Source organism: Pagrus major, chromosome 1 (assembly GCF_040436345.1).
Source record: "Pagrus major chromosome 1, Pma_NU_1.0".
Taxonomy (NCBI): Eukaryota; Metazoa; Chordata; class Actinopteri; order Spariformes; family Sparidae; genus Pagrus; species Pagrus major.
In genome coordinates this window covers 35,335,306-35,356,120 of record NC_133215.1, presented here as the reverse complement: position 1 = coordinate 35,356,120, position 20,815 = coordinate 35,335,306, and the positions used below count along the sequence as shown (strand labels likewise).

The 20,815-nt window shown below is 41.9% G+C and overlaps 2 protein-coding genes across 3 annotated transcripts in view; both read left to right on the top strand.

The window, feature by feature from the left end:
- On the top strand, positions 1–11,812 carry asb5b (ankyrin repeat and SOCS box containing 5b). The gene is made up of 7 exons (XM_073476678.1): positions 1–146; positions 4,323–4,402; positions 5,094–5,201; positions 5,383–5,536; positions 5,952–6,086; positions 10,632–10,823; positions 10,929–11,812. The coding sequence occupies exons 1-7, from the start codon at positions 26–28 to the stop codon at positions 11,054–11,056; spliced, it is 918 nt and encodes a 305-aa protein (XP_073332779.1). The 5' UTR covers positions 1–25; the 3' UTR covers positions 11,057–11,812.
- A 943-nt stretch (positions 11,813–12,755) lies between these two features.
- Positions 12,756–20,815, top strand: part of galnt7 (UDP-N-acetyl-alpha-D-galactosamine: polypeptide N-acetylgalactosaminyltransferase 7) — a 20,306-nt gene continuing 12,246 nt past the window's right edge. Inside the window, exons 1-4 of one of the 2 annotated variants that reach the window (XM_073476658.1) lie at positions 12,756–13,162; positions 15,051–15,162; positions 15,407–15,725; positions 20,633–20,799. In XM_073476658.1, the coding sequence (XP_073332759.1) occupies positions 13,040–13,162; positions 15,051–15,162; positions 15,407–15,725; positions 20,633–20,799 (721 nt within the window). In that variant the 5' untranslated portion in view covers positions 12,756–13,039. The remainder of the gene's footprint in view (positions 13,163–15,050; positions 15,163–15,406; positions 15,726–20,632; positions 20,800–20,815) is intronic. The other variant, XM_073476666.1, reaches the window with a different exon arrangement.

The following is a 20,815-nucleotide window of genomic DNA, read 5'->3' as shown; positions in this document are numbered from 1 at the left end:
GCGCGTGAGGTCCGGCCGGGGGAACATGCCAGAGGTTGCGTCTGGAGCTCCGGAGATGTCCCGGAAAAGAGGCGCTGAGCCCGGACCACTGCCCGAGCACGTCCCGGAGAGGAAGAAGGCCTGCTGGGGTATTCTGACAAGCCAAGGTCGGTGCACTGCTGTGCTGTGGTTAAAGCACACGCTGTTTATGATGCAGGTAGAACAGATTGTCAGAACTCGAAAATATTGTGTAGTTGTATATATTCTAATAAAGTAGGCCACTGGAGGCGTGTAAATAACATCACATTGTTTAGTTATTGGCAGCTGTGTGGGCTAAAGCCTCCAGTGTGTCTGACATCTGATGCTGGTCTGGGGACTGCTGACAGCCTGATTCTTCACCAACCTGAAAAAATACAGTGATGATCAGGCCTCAACTCTCGTCAAAGCTACTTCTGATATGTCCTGTCTGGCATTACAGTATTAGAGCAATAGACGGTGCACAGTGAAATGCTTTCTCTTTTGAATGATCATTCTTTCAAATTGAATTGGGTACTTTTTAATCATAACATTTATAGTTATTAAACTTTAGTAAATAGTTATTTCACTGTTAACAAAAATGAAATGCTTTATAAACCATTTATTAAGCAGTTGTTTATTGTAAAGTTGCAACTGATGTTCATAATACTTTATAATTGCTTAATAAAGTAAACAACATTTAATTGTTTGTTAACAGTAAAGTGACTATTAACAAAAGTTACATTAAGTGTACATTTACTATTTATGAACGATGGTTACTATTGAGCGTTAGGAATGCTAAAGGCATGAAATAAATGATTGAGCTCTCAGGTTTGTGAAGCTTTTTCATTGTGTATTCAGGATGGTCTCTAACCAAAAGCTTAGTACTGGAATGGCATGGGTTCTTCTGACTGCAAATACCTGTGTAGCACTCCCCCTGATCATGTCACTTTCTGTTTCTCCTTGAGCATTTAAAGTCCTCACTATCTGCAAGCACTATCTGTTGACCTAGTAGAATATCATGATTAACAGAGGCACACCTTGACCCTGCAGTGTTGACTGCTTTTCACAATGTCTGACAAAGTTGTAATGCATCTTGGCAGATTAGATTATGGTGGGGGTGGGACCAATATATTTGATTCTCAAAAGTGTCTGCAGCAAATTTTCAGGAGTGCCTTGCCTGACAGGGGGCTCTGAATTGCCCTGCAGTGCTGTAAAAGTTAATTCCTGATGTATGATGTTTAATGAAATGTGGTCTGCCAAAAAGCAGACAAATAAGGTTAGAATTATAGATTATTATAATATTCAGGAATTAAATTGGATTTGAATATCATAATATGGTCAGTTCAGGATTATTTAGCTTAGACAGTCATACAGTTAAGAAGTAGCTAATTAGGATGCTTTCACATTCGTCATGTCAGAAGTGGATCATAATGACAAAATCATATGTGACTTTTGGGCAATATCAAACCAATCCATCAGCCTGTATTCTTTACCTTTCTGCTGTGAAGGCTTGCAGCTCACATGTTCTGACCATACTCAAATTATTCATGAACAGTGAGAGAAAAGGTGTGGGGGTGGGTTAGAGACAGGAGCAGAAGAGTTCACTTGGAATAAGCAAAAGGAGGAAAGTAAAGAAGATAAGGCTGGGCTTCGTGCTGCTGCAGCCCATTTGTAGATTATATTCATGTATTAACTTGGCACATGGTGTTAAGTGGGCCCTTACTGTCAGCTAGCTGTGTTGTTTGCATCACTGTAGCTCGTACGAGAGAGTTACTTGGTCTTCTTTGTGCAATCGTAGATCGGAACATTGGTACATTTTTCTTAAGAAGGCCATATTGCATGAACTGCCTCCACATTTGTGTCTCTACTGAATGCCAACAGCTGCAATCTTCAGTCATGTGGACAAATCATATATGTCATTCCTCAAACCTGCACTGTCTTTGGTCAAAGTGCTTTTAAAGTTTTTGCACCTTCCTCCTGGTGTAAGTTACAATAAACATGGAAGATTATAAGAACAGGATTAATGGCTATTTGAGCACTGAATGCACATGTCCTGTTACTGAACGCCGGTAAATTCATTGTCTTAATATAATTAGCTTCTCTCCTTATGTGATTTTTTTTTATGCTGCTGTCCAAGCCAGGACCCCCTTGTATAAGAGATTCTGAATCTCATTGCTAATATTCCTGATGAAATAAAGGTAAAATAGATACAAACTAAAATAGGGTTTATTTTACAGTTTGTATCTGTCCATTTAAAGTGGAAACAGACTTGTGTTTCCAAGTGGTATTGTTGTCTGTGCTACTGTTTCAAAACATCCGTATCACTTTCATTTTTAATTGAAGCAACTACCAGGAACACAGGAAAAAAACATGAGCTTATTTATGTATGTAGTCTATAATGGAGGCGTAAAAGCTGATAGAAATGGTGCAAGGCTGCCCTCCAAAAATACAATATCTCTAACACTGATCAGCTCTGAATTGTGCTTACTTTCACAACATAACTACACAATGTAATAATAACTACAACAGATTCACAGGGTGTAAAATACTTGCTCATGTGGGTTGAGAGTTTTAAAAGGTGGAGAGCAATCATCCCCTTGGTGCAGTAAATACATGTCAGGCTCAATCTATTGTTAGTTGGCATTTTTTAAAATATAGCCCAATAACCAATATTGAATTTTCCCTACATAAACATATAACATACAGAAACATTATTAACCAGAATGGCACTCAAAAGGGAGCATACCTCCACCAAGGCCCAACAGTCCCCTTTAATTCAATCAGTACAAAATCAGATAAAACATGTTTAAATCTGTTAAATCCAGATTTTTATTGGGATCTGCATCAAATTGTAGTCATTCATAGAAACCAACTTCTTAAATACACCAGATTTTTTGCATTATTCCCTGAGAATTAAATGAAACTGTAAAAACAAAATCAATTTAAAAAACGCAATATCTGACAATGATAAAGAAAGTGAGAAAAAATTCCTTGATCCATCTATTTCTCCGAATCTTTCTCCGAATCTGGTCTATTCTGGGCCGAGACCCATTCTCCATCCAAGCTTGGTGGAAATCCATTCAGTAGTTTTTCATGGACACAAGGGAACACATGACTTTCTCTGTGGAGGTAATAAGGATCCCTTAAATAAGTTTTTTTGAAGAATTGTATGTACCATGTGGAGTTAAGTAAGATCATTGCAGACTGATGTAAAACAAAGCAAATTGAAGGACACAGTAGTTGATGTTTGAGGTAAAAAAGGGGGAAACTTTACTGTGGCCATCAGCATTGTTGTTGTTCATGACCTTTCCAAAATGGCTGCCGGCATGTACCACCCAGAGGAGGCCGAGGACGCCAAGGACCTCACAGACCATCTAAATATGGCAGCCTGCCTCTATAACTGTACACTCTCAGCAGATTAGATGAGCATGAGAAGGCTTCCTAACATGTTCTCCCTGGTAGCTAATAGCAGAGTCAGTGACTAACAGATAGGTTAAGTTAGTCTGTTAGGTTTAATCTCAATACACTGATAATATTCTCCCTGCGGCAGAGGCAGTCAGTCAGTTATCCAGCTACTTGCTCAGTTAGCTAGTAAGCTAGCTAGTAGCTATTTATAGCATTTGCAGTGTGTTGTCAGTGTGGCTGCTGAGGTAGTCTCTGACAGACGTGGGGACAGCAGAGGGTGTGGAGGTCCTCTTACTTCCACTTCATTCAAAATGTCTTATACTTACCAGTGGCTGGATGTGCCATGGGGAGACGGAGATATGGGTATGTTATAGATAAGACTGTGTGTGTCTCTGTGGTGTATATTGAGATGCAGTTACTGCTGCCACAGAAGCTCATAGCACTAAATATAACCACAAGGAGCAATGCTGAAGGTCTGCCACAGATTCTGTTTTGAGCACATACTTTCCTTTAAGTAAAAAAGAGTGTGGCTACAGCTACTATAAGTAAATACTAGATTATTTTACTTCTTTACTTACTACTAGCTAATATATGTACAATTGCATGTGATGAAAGCATCTCTCTGTTTTGTCTTATAGAAAAATAAGAAAATCCAGGTGAAAATGAGTTCACTCTGTGTTTTGCTCTCAGCCCATTCATCTCAGTGTTAGGATGCCCATAGCTGTTTGCCACACTGTCTTATTTGATAATACTCCTGGGTGTCTGAACTGTTCACACATGATTCATAGCAGTTGTTATGTCAGAACAAAATTGACTGTTCTTTTGTCTCTCTCTCTCTCTTTGTCTTTGTCTATATGTGTGCGTTTGTGTGTGTGTGTGTGTGTGTGTTTGTGTGTGTGTATGTGTGTGTATGTGTCCAGGGTCCTGGGCAGATCGCTCCCCTCTCCATGAAGCAGCTTCCCAGGGTCGACTGCTTGCCCTGCGCACCCTGCTGGCCCAGGTAAGGCCCCAGTATACTCTGATCTTTTTTGCTTCTTTTTTGGCCTTTTCAGCACAAATGTCAGCACATACACAGTATGGCTGGTTGCCATCCATGTTTGTTTATGGTACGAGAACGGTGTATTGTCCAGTGTATTTTCTCAGTCGCAACTTTTGTGCTCCTAGCTGACAAAGAAGAATGTCAAAGAATAAAAAAATCTGTGCAAGTTGGTAGAAACTTTATGTTCACCTTTGTACCAAGCTGTATGCTTTATGCTTAAGTGATGTTTCCTCTGACTTCTTAAGTTGAAAGTAAAGCGCACCATTCCATAAATATGACACCAGCTCAATCCATTCATCAGCACCAGGTATTTCTGTCCTACTTCCTCCATCAGGTCCATCAGCTTTGAACTGAAAATAATTTTAGATTGAAATCTCGTTTCCAGGATGCTATAACTCCAAAATATAATGAAAGCTGGAGACCATCTTGTGATGGGATCACACCAGCCACGACACTTGTCAACATGTTGAAATTCTGACCCATGACTAGTCAGTAGTCATTACCACATTGTTTCATGAGTTAACAGACATATAGACACTTGTAAAAGTATCTAAACAGCTTCTGTGGTTGTTCCTGGCTGCTAGAATGGGTGGAGCAAGCTGTGTGCTTCTTAAACAACTAAAGTCATAATGTTGTGTACTTTTCTTTTAAGGGATATCATGCCAACATTGTCACCATTGACTATGTGACCCCTCTCCATGAAGCCTGCCTGTCAGGACATGTAGCTTGTGTCAGAGCATTAATAAATGCTGGAGCTAATGTAAGTATGCTCCTTATCACCACCTTTATTACATGTCCACTGCATGTGCAGCCTTAAACACATTAACACCGTGTTTAAACAGCTGCTGACAGTGTCTCTTGAATTTATACGCAAATATGTGTGTGTGTTAGTAGAAACACTGACTGTATTGTGTCTCTCACCTGTATGTTTGTGTGCCTAGGTGAATGCTGCTACCATTGATGGTGTCACTCCTCTGTACAACTGTTGTGTCTCTGCGAGCGTCAGTTGTTTGGAACTGCTGCTGCAGAATGGAGCACACACACACACGCCACACACACACTTCCCCTCGGCCCTGCACGAAGCCTGCAAGAGAGGTAAAGACTGTACACAGAGCAGGAACCTTGTATGTAGTATATGATGTATGTCTCTTATGCACAATATCTCAAACATCACATCACCAGAATTGGTGGACTTTGGCTGAATGACTCAACTCACGTCTGCATGTTAGTGTTGTCAACTGGAAATGATCTGTTGAAGGCTGCGACACTATGTATGGTTCAAGTTGTAATGTTTAATTACAGTTGAGGTTAAGGTCAAGTCCTGGTGAAAACATCATAACAGAGAGCACAAAGGCACTGCTTAGTAAGATGTTACAGTGAACCCAGCAGGGTTTAAACTACACTATACAACCACACTTCAGTTCAAACATCTTACTTAAGCATTTTTTTTATTATTGTCTGTGTGTGTGTGTGTGTCTGTGTGTGTGTGTGTGTGTGTGTGTGAGAGCAGGTAGTAGCCAGTGTGTAGAGTCCCTGCTGTCTCATGGAGCTGATCCAGACTATGAAGTGTCCCACCTGGGCTCTCCTCTCTACATGAGCTGTCTTCACCAACACACAGGCTGCTCAAAGATTCTGCTGCACAGAGGTAATGCAACTTTCTCCCATTTTAACTTGTAGCACACCTGTGTTACCTCCTGTACTGGGAGCAGGTGCCCACAGTTTAATCTGATCCGCCATTGTTTTGACCTCTCTGGTCCAGAAAGTTAGCAGTTTTAGCCAGAGTTCTCAAAGCTTTGTAGAGTTCATGCTGTAAAGTGGGCCAGTCTGCACCACTAAACCCTTTCACTTAAATGTTTTGATTCAGTGTTATGGATTGATTTTGAATATTTGAAATAATAATAATAATAATAATAGTAAACTTTATTTATATAGCACTTTTTAAAAACACAGTTTACAAAATGCTTTGACAAAACAAAACAAAATTGTCGTGGACAAACGAAGTAAATGGCATTTATAGTTAAGCAATTTGAAACAAATAACTGGTGAACGGAAGTAATGAAAAAAAATAATGAAATAAACAAAAAAAAGAAATGGAAATAAATCAAATAGGTAAAATAAACAAAACAAATAAATTAATATAATAAACTCAAACAGTAAGAGCAAAAGCAAAAGGACGACATCACATATAGAGGCGAGTCTATAAAAATGGGTTTTAAGAAGTGATTTAAAAGAGGTTACCGATACTGCGTGCCTTATCTCCTCAGGCAGGGCGTTCCACAGCCGAGGGGCCCTGATGGCGAAGGCACGATCACCTTTGGTTTTTAGACTCGACTTTGGAACGGTCAGAAGGGCCCCGCCCGAGGATCTAAGGCTGCGAGCTGGCTCGTAGGGAATTAAAATGTCTGCTATATAAGTCGGAGCCAGGCCCATGGGTGCTTTAAAAGTGATCACTAAAGTCTTAAAATCAATTCTAAAACGGAAAGGGAGCCAATAAAAGGAAGCTAGGACTGTGGTAATGTGATGTCGTCTGTTAAAACCAGTTAGAAGCCTAATGGTTTCAGTAGTCATTTTCCACAGTATCAATGAACCAGTACCAGCTGTGCTTCCTTGCTCTCTCTTCTCTCCCAAAGTGAGTTGACACACACTGCTGCAGTGTCCACGTAGCCCTCACTCACAGTACTTGTCTCATTTGCTCACAGTGTTAGCTCATTAAAGATGGAAAGTCCAGAGTCTCAGTGCTTGGTTTTGATTGACAAAGAAAACAACAGGAATGCTGTTTGGAAATACTTAGCATTTGAGACAAATGAACAAGGAAAGGCAAAAGATGCAAGCATATCCATATGCAAGTGATGCAACAGAGCAGTGCTATGTAAACATGCTAACACAACAAATTTAGCGAAGCACCCGAGGGACAGACACACCAACATTTAAAAAAAAAAAAAAAACCTTTTCAGCATCACTCAAGAATTAAATAAAATGCAGTACACTGTTGCTGATCATTGTGTGGTCCTGTTGTTGGCCTTACAGTCATTCCCCTCAGAGCTGTCCTGAGGAGTCTCAGACAGCAGAGCTTCAGTTGATGGGAAGCAGACTACAAACAGAATTAAATCAACTTAGATGCTGTTGTGCTTTACACACAGCACACAAGACATCTTACATTTATCTTTAAATGTTGCATACATTTTCGCTGTGTATATCGATCAATATTTTTCAAGGTATTGTATCAAAGTTAGAATTTCCAGTATTGTGGCAACACTAAAGTGTTGCCACAATACTGGAAATATATATAGAAAGTATTGCTTAAAGATTCAGTGAGTAGGACTTAGTGTCATCTAGTGGTTCAAGAGATTCAAGATTCAAAGTGTTTATTGTCATATGCACAGTAAGGAAACATGTTTCTCTGTACAATGAAATTCTTCCTTTGCTGTCCACAGAATGACAACAATGTAAAAAGAAATATATACAACAAAAATATACAAAATAAAGCAATTTTACAAGGCACATGTGATAAATAAAGAAAAAAACAACAACAATAATAATAATAAAACAGTGCAAATCTGAGCCGTGCAATTATGCATGTGCAAAATGTAAACAGTTATATGAGGTAGAATTTTTTAACATGGTTGTAAACTCCTATTCGCTGTTTAGGAGTCTGATGACAGTGGGAAAGGAAGAGTTCTTTAATCTGGCGGTCTTGGATTTAACACTTCTCTACCTCTGGCCTGAGGGTAGAAGTGTGAACAGTCCATGCTGGGGGTGAGTGGGGTCTTTGAGGATGGAGGCAGGCTCAGGCAGCTCTCCTGTGGACTCTGCGGTGGTAGATGCTCTGCAGAGAGGGCAGTGGAGTCCTGGTGATCTTCACAGCAGTCTTTACCACTCTCTCCGGGCGTTTGTGGTCCATAGCAGAAGTGCTGCCGTACCACACGGTGATACAGCTGGTCAAGATGCTCTCAACAATGCAGCTGTAGAAGTTGCTGAGGATCCCAGGCGACATGCCAAACTTCCTTAGCCTCCTCAGAAAATACAGCCGCTGTTGGGCCCTCTTTAACAGCCCTGTGGTGTTGAGTGACCAAGTGAGGTCTTTACTGATGTGGACGCCCAGGTATTTAAAGCTGCTCAGCCTCTCTACTTCAAGCTCTCGGATGTACATTGGTCGATGAGGTCTCCTCTTTTTCCTCGTGTCCACTATTATCTCCTTCGTCTTGTCTGTGTTGAGGGTGAGGTTGTTGTCCTCACACCCTGACACCAGACTGGCCACCTCCCTCCTGTAGGCCGATTCGTCCCCGCCAGTGATGCATCCTATCACTGCGGTGTCGTCCACGAACTTTAGGATGATGTTGTCCTTGTGGGAGGTGACACAGTCGCAGGTGAACAGGGTGTAGAGGGGGCTGAGGACGCATCCCTGTGGAGTGCCAATATTTGTAATTATGCTGGCTGAAGTCCTATTACCAATCCTGATAGACTGGGGCCTGCCAGTCAAAAAGTCTAGGAGCCAGTCACAGAGGGTGGGGTGCAGACCAAGTGTAGACAGTTTGTCGGTGAGTTTGTAGGGGATGACCGTATTGAAGGCGGAGCTGTAGTCCACAAAGAGCGTCCTGATGTAGGAGTCTTTGTTTTCCAGGTGGGAGAGGGAATAGTGGAGAACAGCAGTGATAGCGTCTGAGGTGGACCTGTTGGGCCGGTAGGCATACTGCAGGGGGTCCAGGGTGTCCGGTGTGCTTCTCTGAATGTGGGTCAGCACCACTCTCTCTAAACACTTCATGATGATTGGAGTGAGTGCTACTGGTCTGTAATCATTTAGGCAGGTGGGTGGGCTCTTCTTGGGAAGGGGGACGATGGTTGTGGTCTTGAAGCAGGAGGGAACGGTGCTGTGGCTGAGGGAAAGGTTGAAGATGGAGGTGAGAACATCAGCCAGCTCATTGGCATGTGCTCTGAGAGCCCGCCCAGGGATGTTGTCTGGTCCAGCTGCCTTGCGGAGGTTGATCTTCCTCAGGACTTTGTGTACCTGGCCTGATGAGACGGTTGGTGGAGCGGGGGGTCTGTGATGTGCTGAAGGCCTTGCCATATCCGCCCAGAGTCAGCAGTGGAATAGAAGCTGTCCAGCTTCTCTCTGTACTGCCTTTTGGCTGCTGTGATTCGTAGCTTTGTACTCCATCTCATTGCCTGGCCTAAATGCAAGAGAGTGAGCACGCAGCATGTGATGTACCTGACTGTTTATACAGGGCTTCTGGTTGGGAAACTTCTTGACTTGTATGGTGGGCACTATGTTGTCGACACAAGTGCTAATAGTGGTGAGGTTGCAGATTACAACCAACTGAATACCCCTCTACTCACCTTCCTCTTCCAAAGCCTGTATGTGAACCTGTGGTGTCCATGAAACATGCAGTTATTGCAAAAGGCCCTCTCTAGAGTCAGTGTTTGGTTTGTCTGTTCTGGGCTAGTGTACTCCCTCTGTAGATATAAAAGGCTCATTCTAAGACAGCGAAAACACAATGATGCTTAGTTTCAGGTGATTTAAATACATGAAAACATAATTATGAGTATTATATTTCATTCCTGTGAATAGATCTAACTAAATCCTACACACTGGACCTTTAGTGTAGCCTCACGTTAATACTAATATGGTGGTTTTCCTGACCATCAAAAATCATCCCCGGATTCTTTTTATTCTATATATCCAGATTATTGCAGAGATTCCAAAGCTCATGGACAGTTGTGTGGAAGTCTTTTGGATTGTGACCCCTTTAAATCAAGCAATGTTTATTTGTGAACACTCATCGCAGGTTGTGATCAGGTCAACCACAGAGCATGCTTTTTCCTTCAGGGGTTGTGTCATTTGATGAATTTTTAGAGGCCTGAAGAGATGAAAGTATGCAGTAATTAACTATTTATCCCTGTAATCATCTTGTGACCTCTCAGGAGTATTTTAGCACCCCATTGTTGACTGTGGCCCCTAGGTTGGGGAGCACTACTCTAGGCTGTCCACTGTGATATTTCATTATATTCTTCTGAACTCTGTGCTGTGGTATAAAGGGTGCAATTCTGTTCTGTTCCACTGAAAAGAGATCAAATTCTGTGATAGTTCTTTGATTTTCTATCTACACTATGACTACATTTATATTCAATCTAATTTATAACATTTCCCTCTCCTCTGCTCCTCCCTGTCCTACTGTCTCCTCGTCTTCTCTAGGAGCCAATGTCAATGTAGGCAGAGGAGGTGACAGTCCTCTGCATGCAGCTGTCAGACAGGACAGTGCAGATCAGGTGTCAGTGTTACTTGACTATGGAGCTGATGTCAACATCAGAGACAGTAACAATCAGCGCCCTTTGGAGCTAGCCCCTCCTGGTGGAAAAACTCAGCAGCTGCTACAGACATTTGAAGGTACTGCAATATTCTCTACTGTTGTGATTCTTAATGTGGATGGATGCATGGAACCACTGGAAGCTTTATCAAACAGTGAAAGGAAATCACTCTGTCTTTCTGTAGTTTCTCCGAGGAGTCTCTGTCAGTTGTGTCGTATCGAGATCAGGAACCTGATTGGTCGATCCAGACTGAAGCTGCTCCCCGTCCTTCCTCTCCCTTCCCTGCTCACTAACTATCTGGAGCACACGTAGGATGATGGGCACACATGCAGCATGCCAGTGAATTCAGATGCCATTATTTCAACATTTTGAATTTGGATGTGCCAAGATCCTTATTAAATACATTTCATGTTAACATATCACCATGATTTGAACTGTATGGTCGAGTTTGTCTACTACAACATTACTGCATCAAAATACACTCAAGAGTGTCACACTTTACTCTGGTACAAAGTACAGCCCTGATTCAAAATGTTTGGACGCTGTGTAATAATCAAGTGTGATAATTAGCTAATGCATTTCGGCAGAATTGAAAACAAGGACAATATATTTAATGTAATGTGTAATGCTCCAAGAACACCTGTTTGGAACATTCCACAGGTAAACAGGTTGATTGGTAACAGGTGAGAGTATCATGATTGGGTGTGAAAGGAGCATCCTCTGAAGGCTCAGTTGTTCACAGGCAAGCATGGGGCTGGGGAACACTTACTGATTTATGTTTTACTCAGCATCCAAACTGTTTTGGAATCAGCGTTGTACATTGTTTTTGTTTTGGCATAACTAGCACAGTCTGTAAACCTTATGTTTATTCAATGGCATTCAGTGCTTCCTCTCAGATGATTGTCTGGGTGATAATGATAGCTGATCCACACGTTGAACAAATTTTGTTGGTTAAGCACAAAATGTAATTTTGTAAATATTGAACTGTATTTTCCATTGGCATGTGCTGGCTTTCAACTATCTGTATGTATATGTAAATACCAATAAATGATCCACGATATGACCTCAGTGACCTGTCCAACTCACCCACAGCTGTTAGCCTGGAGGAGGGTTACATTGTGAAACTGGTACTCTGCATTTAATCCATCCTGAGGGAGGAGTGGGCAACTCCTGACACCACTCCTGTACCTTGGTCAAGGGCACTGACTGGAGATTTAACCTGGTGCGTGTTTTTTGATGATGGGGAAAACTGGAGTAATTATGTGAGTGAAAAGGGGCTAAGTTATCCTGGGGACAACTGTTAGCCCACAGCTAAGAATGTGCAGTCAGACAGTCTGAGTCAAGTCATAGTTTGCATAAAATAACCAAAAACCTGTTCTGTGGTGGTGCTTGACAATGTAGTACTGTCTAAGGGCATCTACGTGATAAATGACGCCTGAGGTGATGCTGTGAAAAGAATTACTGTGCACAGCTACAGTATGATCCACAACTACCCTATCTGACGATTGGGTTGAAATGGATTGTCACAGAACATATATAAACACTCAAAACTCATTTATTACTATTAGCAGTGTTTTTAATTAATACTATTCTTCCCTGCGCACTGCCTGTGTGTTCTCCTTTATTCTATATTCAATCTTGTGTAGGCCATAATTGTCCTAACACCGGCCTGCTGTTTTCTTCCCTCCACGGGAATGACGGAGGACTGTCAGATCTACATTCCTACAGATGTATGGTGTGTGGAGGTACAACAATGAACCACAACCCCACCTAACACACCTGGACAAACCTGTCTTGTCCGTGAGTGCATGAACGAGACATTTTGCACCCTAAGCCACGCCAGGAACTGATTGACACTGAATATTAACAATTGGAATGTTGGTAAATAGACTGAAAATGTTACAATAATATATCAGGCAACACGCTCTTCAGTGGTGAGCTATAGTTCCGCCTCACACAGCCACACCGCGGGGGACTGCTACGCTGGAGCTGGAGCAGTGTCAGCAGTAGCAGGTCAGGAAGACGAACTGTCAAGGAGGAGACAGGGATCAGAACCGGAAAAGAGCAGTTTTCGGCACCCTGGTGGAATACAAAATCATTTTTTTGACAGAGTCGCGGCAGTACCGCTGCCTGTCGTCGAGTTGGCACCAACCTTGTTATTTAAACTTGCAACATCAGCAGATAACAAGTCGTTAACGTTAGCTGCCCTACCAGCCGGTTAGCCGTTCCTAGGTGTTGTAGCAGCTAACCTAGCTTAGCTGTGGGCTGCACGACTACCAGCGAGGAGCTTCCGAGATGAGGCTGAAAGTAGGATTCATTCTACGGAGTTTGCTTGTCGTTGGGACGTTCCTAGGTCTAGTGGTGCTCTGGTCTTCTCTGTCCCCGAAACCCAGCGATGAAAACCCTTTTGGAAAACGGGTGAGTTGACAACAGCGAACAGTTAACCCTCAGTGTCAAACAGGGACGTATAGGGAACAGTTACCAGTGCTAGCATATCTCCAACCCTACACGCCATAAATGTATGACAAATTTAGCAAATGTGACTGGACACTGAGGGGGTCGTAGTAGCACATTAGCATCTTCATCAGCAAAACCATCACTCCTAATGTACCTAAGTACGAGACACGCTTTCATTCAGCTGTTGGGCTAGCTTTACTACATTGGTTGTCATGGAGATTGGTTCCTAGCTAGCCACAAACGCTAGGTTAGCTGGCTTGCTACTGTATTTGAATGGATAGACCCATTTGGATGTAAGGTACAGTTGTATCGTCCCTCGTTTGTCACATGCATTGTTACTATTGACAATACAAATCAAATCTAAATCACACACATCATTCCAGGATACATATCCGCATATGTCACCACAGGGCGGAACTGTGTTGTAAGATAACAGCTCCATGATGGAAACTTTATAAAGACAGTTTTTGAATGATCAGTTATCATCAACAACTTAATTGTTATATAAATGAGACCATCAGATTATGTTCCCTCTTGTATTTGCTACGGAAAACATGTCACAACTAACATTTACTTGAAAGCAAGGATAGCAAGTAGCCTATTGGTTTATGGTGTGGGTATTTTCTGAAGAGGTACTTACTGTGTTTTTAATGGATGTTGTACTTATGTTGTGCTACCGACATCTGAAAATGATGCTATCATCAACACTAGCTGCTTCTAATCTGAAAATATATTGAAATGAGGAATGAGGAAACTTTAGGAAGAGCAACAGAGCAGGAGTCTCTCTCCCAGGACAGATGGACAGACAGACAGACAGACAGACAGACAGACAGACAGACATATAAAACAGTCATATGTACAGAGCAGACCAACATAGTCAAATTAAAGTTATACAATCAGGACACCATTATTCATAGAAGGTAAATATATATGAAGAGTAGGACCAGGAGGATGTGACCATCTTCAGGTACCAAACAGACCTGAAGAGGACAGCCTACACAAACACCCCATTCACACTGATAGGAGAAAGAACCAAACACACAGAGGGAGAGGAGAGGAGAGGCTGAATATCCTGAAGCCTGTACTATGAAGCTATGGGGGTTCACTCACAGTAAACCCCCATAGGGTTCAGGGTTAACTGTTTTTTCAGGAATTCAACAGTGGTTCACTTCTTAGGGCGGTACACCACCAAGGTAACTTCTGCTGCACTTCTAACCTGCTTTGGAGCAGGTTGTTATCAAAATAATGATCAATGCATATAAAAGCACCTGGAAAATACTTTGTCATTGACAGAAGATCAAATGAAGCTCAGTGTGCAGAGTGTTAGCGGGTACTACTGGCTTCTTCATTTAATTTTATTCCTGTCAAAGCCATTTCAGTTTTCTTTTGTATATTGATCATCATCCTACAACAGACTGATTGAATCATTAACGCCTTGTTGTAAGATCAACCTTGTGTTATGTTTTTAGGTTGTGTGAGATTGGGTCAGACTCTATTCAGTAAAGGTGCGCCCTTTCAAACACATAAATGAAAGCAAAATGAGCCTTTAAAAGTTCCATAGGTTTATTCATGATTACAAACCCACAGAACATGATGTGCACTCACTCCTTCTGTGGCTACTGCTTGTCACAGGATCGTATCTCTCTAATTAATCTTCCCAAATGATACATGTAGCTGCTTTGTGCTAAACCAAATGTGTTGTGTTGTCATGCTCACTGTAACTTGACTTTTATTATTTCTCATTCATTTCTTTGTCCCAGCAAATTCAACCATGGTATTATTATCGGATTAATTTCTTATGTGTATCTGTGTAGGACCCTAATACCCTCTGTTGTAACCCTCCAAACAGGATGACAGTTTGTTGCCCAAAGGAGACCTAGCAGATCAGTTTAAGCCTGTGGTGCCATGGCCTCACGTGGAGGGGGTGGAGGTTGACCTCAACTCCATCAGACTCAAACATGGTGAGACACACAGTTTCATTTCTTAAACTGAAAGGAAACTGTTACGTAATTCTCCTGAAAAAGACTTTTATTGACAGTGGCTAAAGCAGGTGCAAGTGTACAGGTGAACTGCTGTTTGATAGGTCTTGAAACACATGCACATGTTTTATTTGTGTGACTTTTACCAGCAAAATGGGTTGGCAAGCCAGTTGTTCTGTTGGTCACAGTTTTTGGGTAAACCTTTGTTTCTGGTTATCATCTTCAGGAGGTGCCAACAACCCACAGAACCCTGACCAGCAGCCCAACCAGAAGCAGGTGATCCAGCAGCAGTATGTGACATTCAGACCCCACACTCACATCTACAGCAGCCCTGTACTGAAGAAAGGTATCCTGGGAAACCTCGAGCCAAAGGAACCTGAGCCTCAGGGCGTCCCTGACGGTCCTGGAGAGGGGGCCAAGCCTTTCGTTCTGGGTCCTGAGTACAAAGATGCTGTCCAGGCTTCCATCAAAGAGTTTGGCTTCAACATGGTGGCTAGTGAAATGATCTCACTGGACAGAACCATCAGTGATATACGCCATGAAGAGTGAGTTCATACTGACAACAAGTTCACCTCATTTACCTGATATCAGCCCTAGATTAGGATTATAGGACCACTTTGCCAATTTGCAACTTTATCCTAACTAGTTGTGTGATAAAATGTGCTGTTTGACACAGATGATCTGGTAATGTGAAGGTTTTACAGGTCCACTCTTAAGTCTCCTGAAGTGCTCACAGACGATCAGGGCTGCCCTGATCATATAAAGCACATTTGATATTTGCTATTCAAAATCTGGATGATTACATCAATATTTTCAGAGCTGGACTGCAGCAACCAATGAAAGAGGCCTCCCACAGCAGCTGACGGTGCTGCCAAAGAAAAAGGTAAATATTGTGGCCCTTGGCTAACGTTAGCTAGCATACTACTGTCGACAGAAACATAAAATCTCAACTCCAGTTCTCACTGAAGAATAGAAAACCTGTGTTGACCTTGTCTCCCCATTCATCCAGACTCGTTTAACCTTCAGCCTTTTCTTTTTCAACACTGCACAAAGCAAGTATTTCCAGGCTTGCTTTGTGCAGTGTTACATTTGGTGCGGTTTGGTTAACAACATGTTCAATATTAATACATTTTGAATAAACAGTGAACACCGCTCTGTGTCACAGTAGGGCCGTGGCTTCAGCACTGGGGCTTCATGTAATGTAGTAATGCATTGCAGTGAGAAAAAAATAAAGGCAGAAGGTTAAACGAGTTTGGATGAATGGGGAGACGAGGTCAACACAGGTTTTCTATTCTTCAGTGAGAACTGGAGTGGAGATTTTATGTTTCTGTCGACAGTAGTATGCTAGCTAACGTTAGCCAAGGGCTACAATATTTACCTTTTTGTTTGGCAGCACCGTCAGCTGCTGTGGGAGGCCTCTCAAAAACTTCACTTTGATTGAAGTTATTTGAGAAATAACAGATTCAATCAAAATGAGGAAGAAGAATTCATTAATTGTTTTTCAATGTTTAACTCATTAATCTGCAAATACACACATAAACACACATATATTCAGTCACTTGCTCGCCTATTATGTAATATGTGGATCCACACCAGCCCAATTACCCGATGGTTAACTTGTGGTTGTGGTGGTTGTGGTTGTGGTGGTTGTGGTTGTGGTGGTTGAAGCACACCCAAAGACACACAGAAGCCACGAAGGTGGGACTCCTACACACCCCACTGAACAAACCAGCTTCATCTGTTTTGATAGAGACAGAGTAAACAGGACGATCTAACCGGTACTTTGGATTACAACATCATGGATGCATTGTTTGCCATCACTTTTCTGCACTGATTCCACCCAGGGTTATCATAAGCTGTAAAATAAGAGGGCTCAGTCCTCAAGTGACTCCACTATTTTTTACCATTGCTTCTATGTTAACATCCAGCATTAAACACAGAAAATATCTAGCCTAAAAGGACAGGAAGGCATCAAAAAACCCTCCTTTACCCTCCAATATAAGACCACTGCTTTTCATTGCATTGTTGAACTGAAAACAAAAAATGAGCACAGACAAGTCATTCGTATCAACATGTCTCAAGTAAAGTCATGATTATTTTACATTTCCAAGTCCAAGTATGATATCAAGTCACTTATTTTCTGGCAAGTCAAGTTGAAAGTCATCAAAACAGTAGTGTGTCCCAGTTCAGGGGGTGCGGACGCGGCCTTTGTGGCTTCGGAGGTACCTTTGAAAGCCACGTCAACCTTTGTTAAATTGGACGGTCTAGCCTTCGGAGTATTTCCTGGTTGCGTCACCAGATTTTCCTGCCCTTACCCTTACGTCACGATTTCTGTTGCCCAGGCCCGCGAAAGTGAAAATACGAGTAGAGAGTTTGGCTGAAAAAAGTTGGAGGTTTTAAGGTCCCTTGAAGTTTAATATATCTGGCGATGTTCAAATGAGTAAAAACTGAGTATAGACCCATTTAAATGTCAGATCTGCGCCACTTGATGTCACCATTTTCTTTCTTTCTTCTGTCTTTCTTCAACAGCAGTGTACATGCTGTGTTTAAACATTACAATGCTAAGAATCCACAAGTGAATGACACGTGAAACTGTTTGTCCAGACACACCTTCCACTGCAAGACTAGCAGACAGATACACATTCATTATCATTGTGTATTAAGGGTGTGTCCATATCTATGGTGCCTTACAAAATTGTGTGTTATGTTTTATCATATCACTAACAGTGTGCTGAAATGAGTGCACTGACAGTTTAGCTTTATGAGGGCAGACAGGTGATCTTCTGTGTCAGTAGTCTGTCTAAGACCAACTTAATGAGTTAGTGGATGTTCAGACTGGAAAAAGAATTTTTTTAATTAAAACTCTGGAAAGTTTTATAACAGCTCTAAGAGAAGCATTTAATTGTGATACAACTTCCACCTCTCATGGCAAGTCTTGAATTAAGTAGTAGTAGTTTTTATACAAAGCAAATCCAAAGAGAGCCTGGTTCTGTTGTTGTGATCATTGACAGCTGTTTCCTCCAGTTTGAGAAACAGTCATCCAATCAGAGCTTTGAAGAATAATAATGGGGATATCATCTTCCTTCATAGCTAGTAGCTTGGTATCCCACTGTACTGATGAAAAGAACAGAAAAATGGTAAGAGAAATGGAAAGAAGTGTGTATGTGATTGATTGTTGTTATAAGTCAACTTACAGAGATGACGACTCTTAGGTAACAAAACAGCGATTATTGTTTTAGGTGATTGTAAATTAATGGAACATCTAACTATAAAGCAAGGAATGTCTGTCTGTCCGTCCGTTCTTCATCCAGCCTCGCATTTGGCATGTTTGTTGCTGAGGACCCAAGGAAGTGCAGTGTCAAATTTGGTGCAAATTTGTACACGCAATATTCAATATTAATATTAATGTTTAACCTTAACCTTAAATATGCATGCACTACAATATTTTAAAATATTGGCACATCACACTCTATAGAAAGGTTATGGCACCAGAGGGAGTAATGCTCCACCTCACATAATCTAATGGGGAGGCAGATGTAGACAAAAGAAATATTGTGGTGCATCAACTTACTGCAGTAACTCAGATTTTCTATTCTTCAGCAGGAACTGGATTCAGCATTTTACGTTTCTGTCAACAGTAGTATCCTAGCTAATGTTAGCCTCAAGGTCTAGCATGTCAGCTGCTCTGGGATGCCTTTGGCTCAGAAAAGTTAACTAGGAGGAAGTTCCACTTACAGTGGGGCAAAAAAGTATTTAGTCAGCTACCAATTGTGCAAGTTCTCCCACTTAAAAAGATGAGAGATGCCTGTAATTTTCACCATAGGTACACTTCAACTATAAGAGACAGAATGGGGGGAAAGAATCCAAGAAATCACATTGTAGGATTTTTAATGAATTAATTGGTAAATTCCTCGGTAAAATAAGTATTTGGTCACCTACAAACAAGCAAGATTTCTGGCTCTCACAGACCTGTAACCTCTTCTTGAAGAGGCTCCTCTGTCCTCCACACGTTACCTGTATTAATGGCACCTGTTTGAACCCGTTATCAGTATAAAAGACACCTGTCCACAACCTCAAACAGTCACACTCCAAACTCCACTATGGCCAAGACCAAAGAGCTGTCAAAGGACACCAGAAACAAAATTGTAGACCTGCACCAGGCTGGGAAGACTGAATCTACAATAGGTAAGCGGCTTGGTGTGAAGAAATCAACTGTGGGAGCAATTATTAGAAAATGGAAGACATACAAGACCACTGATAATCTCCCTCGATCTGGGGCTCCACGCAAGATCTCACCCCGTGGGGTCAAAATGATCACAAGAACGGTGAACAAAAATCCCAGAACCACACGGGGGGACCTAGTGAATGACCTGCAGAGAGCTGGGACCAAAGTAACAAAGGCTACCATCAGTAACACACTACGCCGCCAGGGACTCAAATCCTGCAGTGCCAGACGTGTCCCCCTGCTTAAGCCAGTACATGTCCAGGCCCGTCTGAAGTTTGCTAGAGAGCATTTGGATGATCCAGAAGAGGATTGGGAGAATGTCATATGGTCAGATGAAACCAAAATAGAACTTTTTGGTAAAAACTCAACTCGTCGTGTTTGGAGGAGAAAGAATGCCGAGTTGCATCCAAAGAACACCATAGCTACTGTGAAGCATGGGGGTGGAAACATCATGCTTTGGGGCTGTTTTTCTGCAAGGGGACCAGGACGACTGATCCGTGTAAAGGAAAGAATTAATGGGGCCATGTATCGTGAGATTTTGAGTGAAAACCTCCTTCCATCAGCAAGGGCATTGAAGATGAAACGTGGCTGGGTCTTTCAGCATGACAATGATCCCAAACACACCACCCGGGCAACGAAGGAGTGGCTTCATAAGAAGCATTTCAAGGTCCTGGAGTGGCCTAGCCAGTCTCCAGATCTCAACCCCATAGAAAATCTGTGGAGGGAGTTGAAAGTCCGTGTTGCCCAGCGACAGCCCCAAAACATCACTGCTCTAGAGGAGATCTGCATGGAGGAATGGGCCAAAATACCAGTAACAGTGTGTGAAAACCTTGTGAAGACTTACAGAAAACGTTTGACCTCTGTCATTGCCAACAAAGGGTATATAACAAAGTATTGAGATGAACTTTTGTTATTGACCAAATACTTATTTTCCACCATAATTTGCAAATAAATTCTTTAAAAATCAGACAATGTGATTTTCTGGATTTTTTTTTCTCATTTTGTCTCTCATAGTTGAAGTGTACCTATGATGAAAATTACAGGCCTCTCTCATCTTTTTGAGTGGGAGAACTTGCACAATTGGTGGCTGACTAAATACTTTTTTGCCCCACTGTATTTCTGCACAGTGACATCTGGTTGCATATTTGCACTTTTCAAATGGGAACCTGTAACATTTCAGAATGAATGTAACTGATATACTCTTGGCATTGTGCCCCACCTCTCCAGGTGTAAATACTGGCATTATGATGAGAATCTGCTGACCTCCAGTGTGATTATAGTCTTCCATAATGAAGGCTGGTCCACACTGATGAGAACCATCCACAGTGTCATCAAGAGGACACCCAGAAGATACCTGGCTGAGATTGTCATGATCGATGACTTCAGCAACAAAGGTGAGCTTGCTTTCCT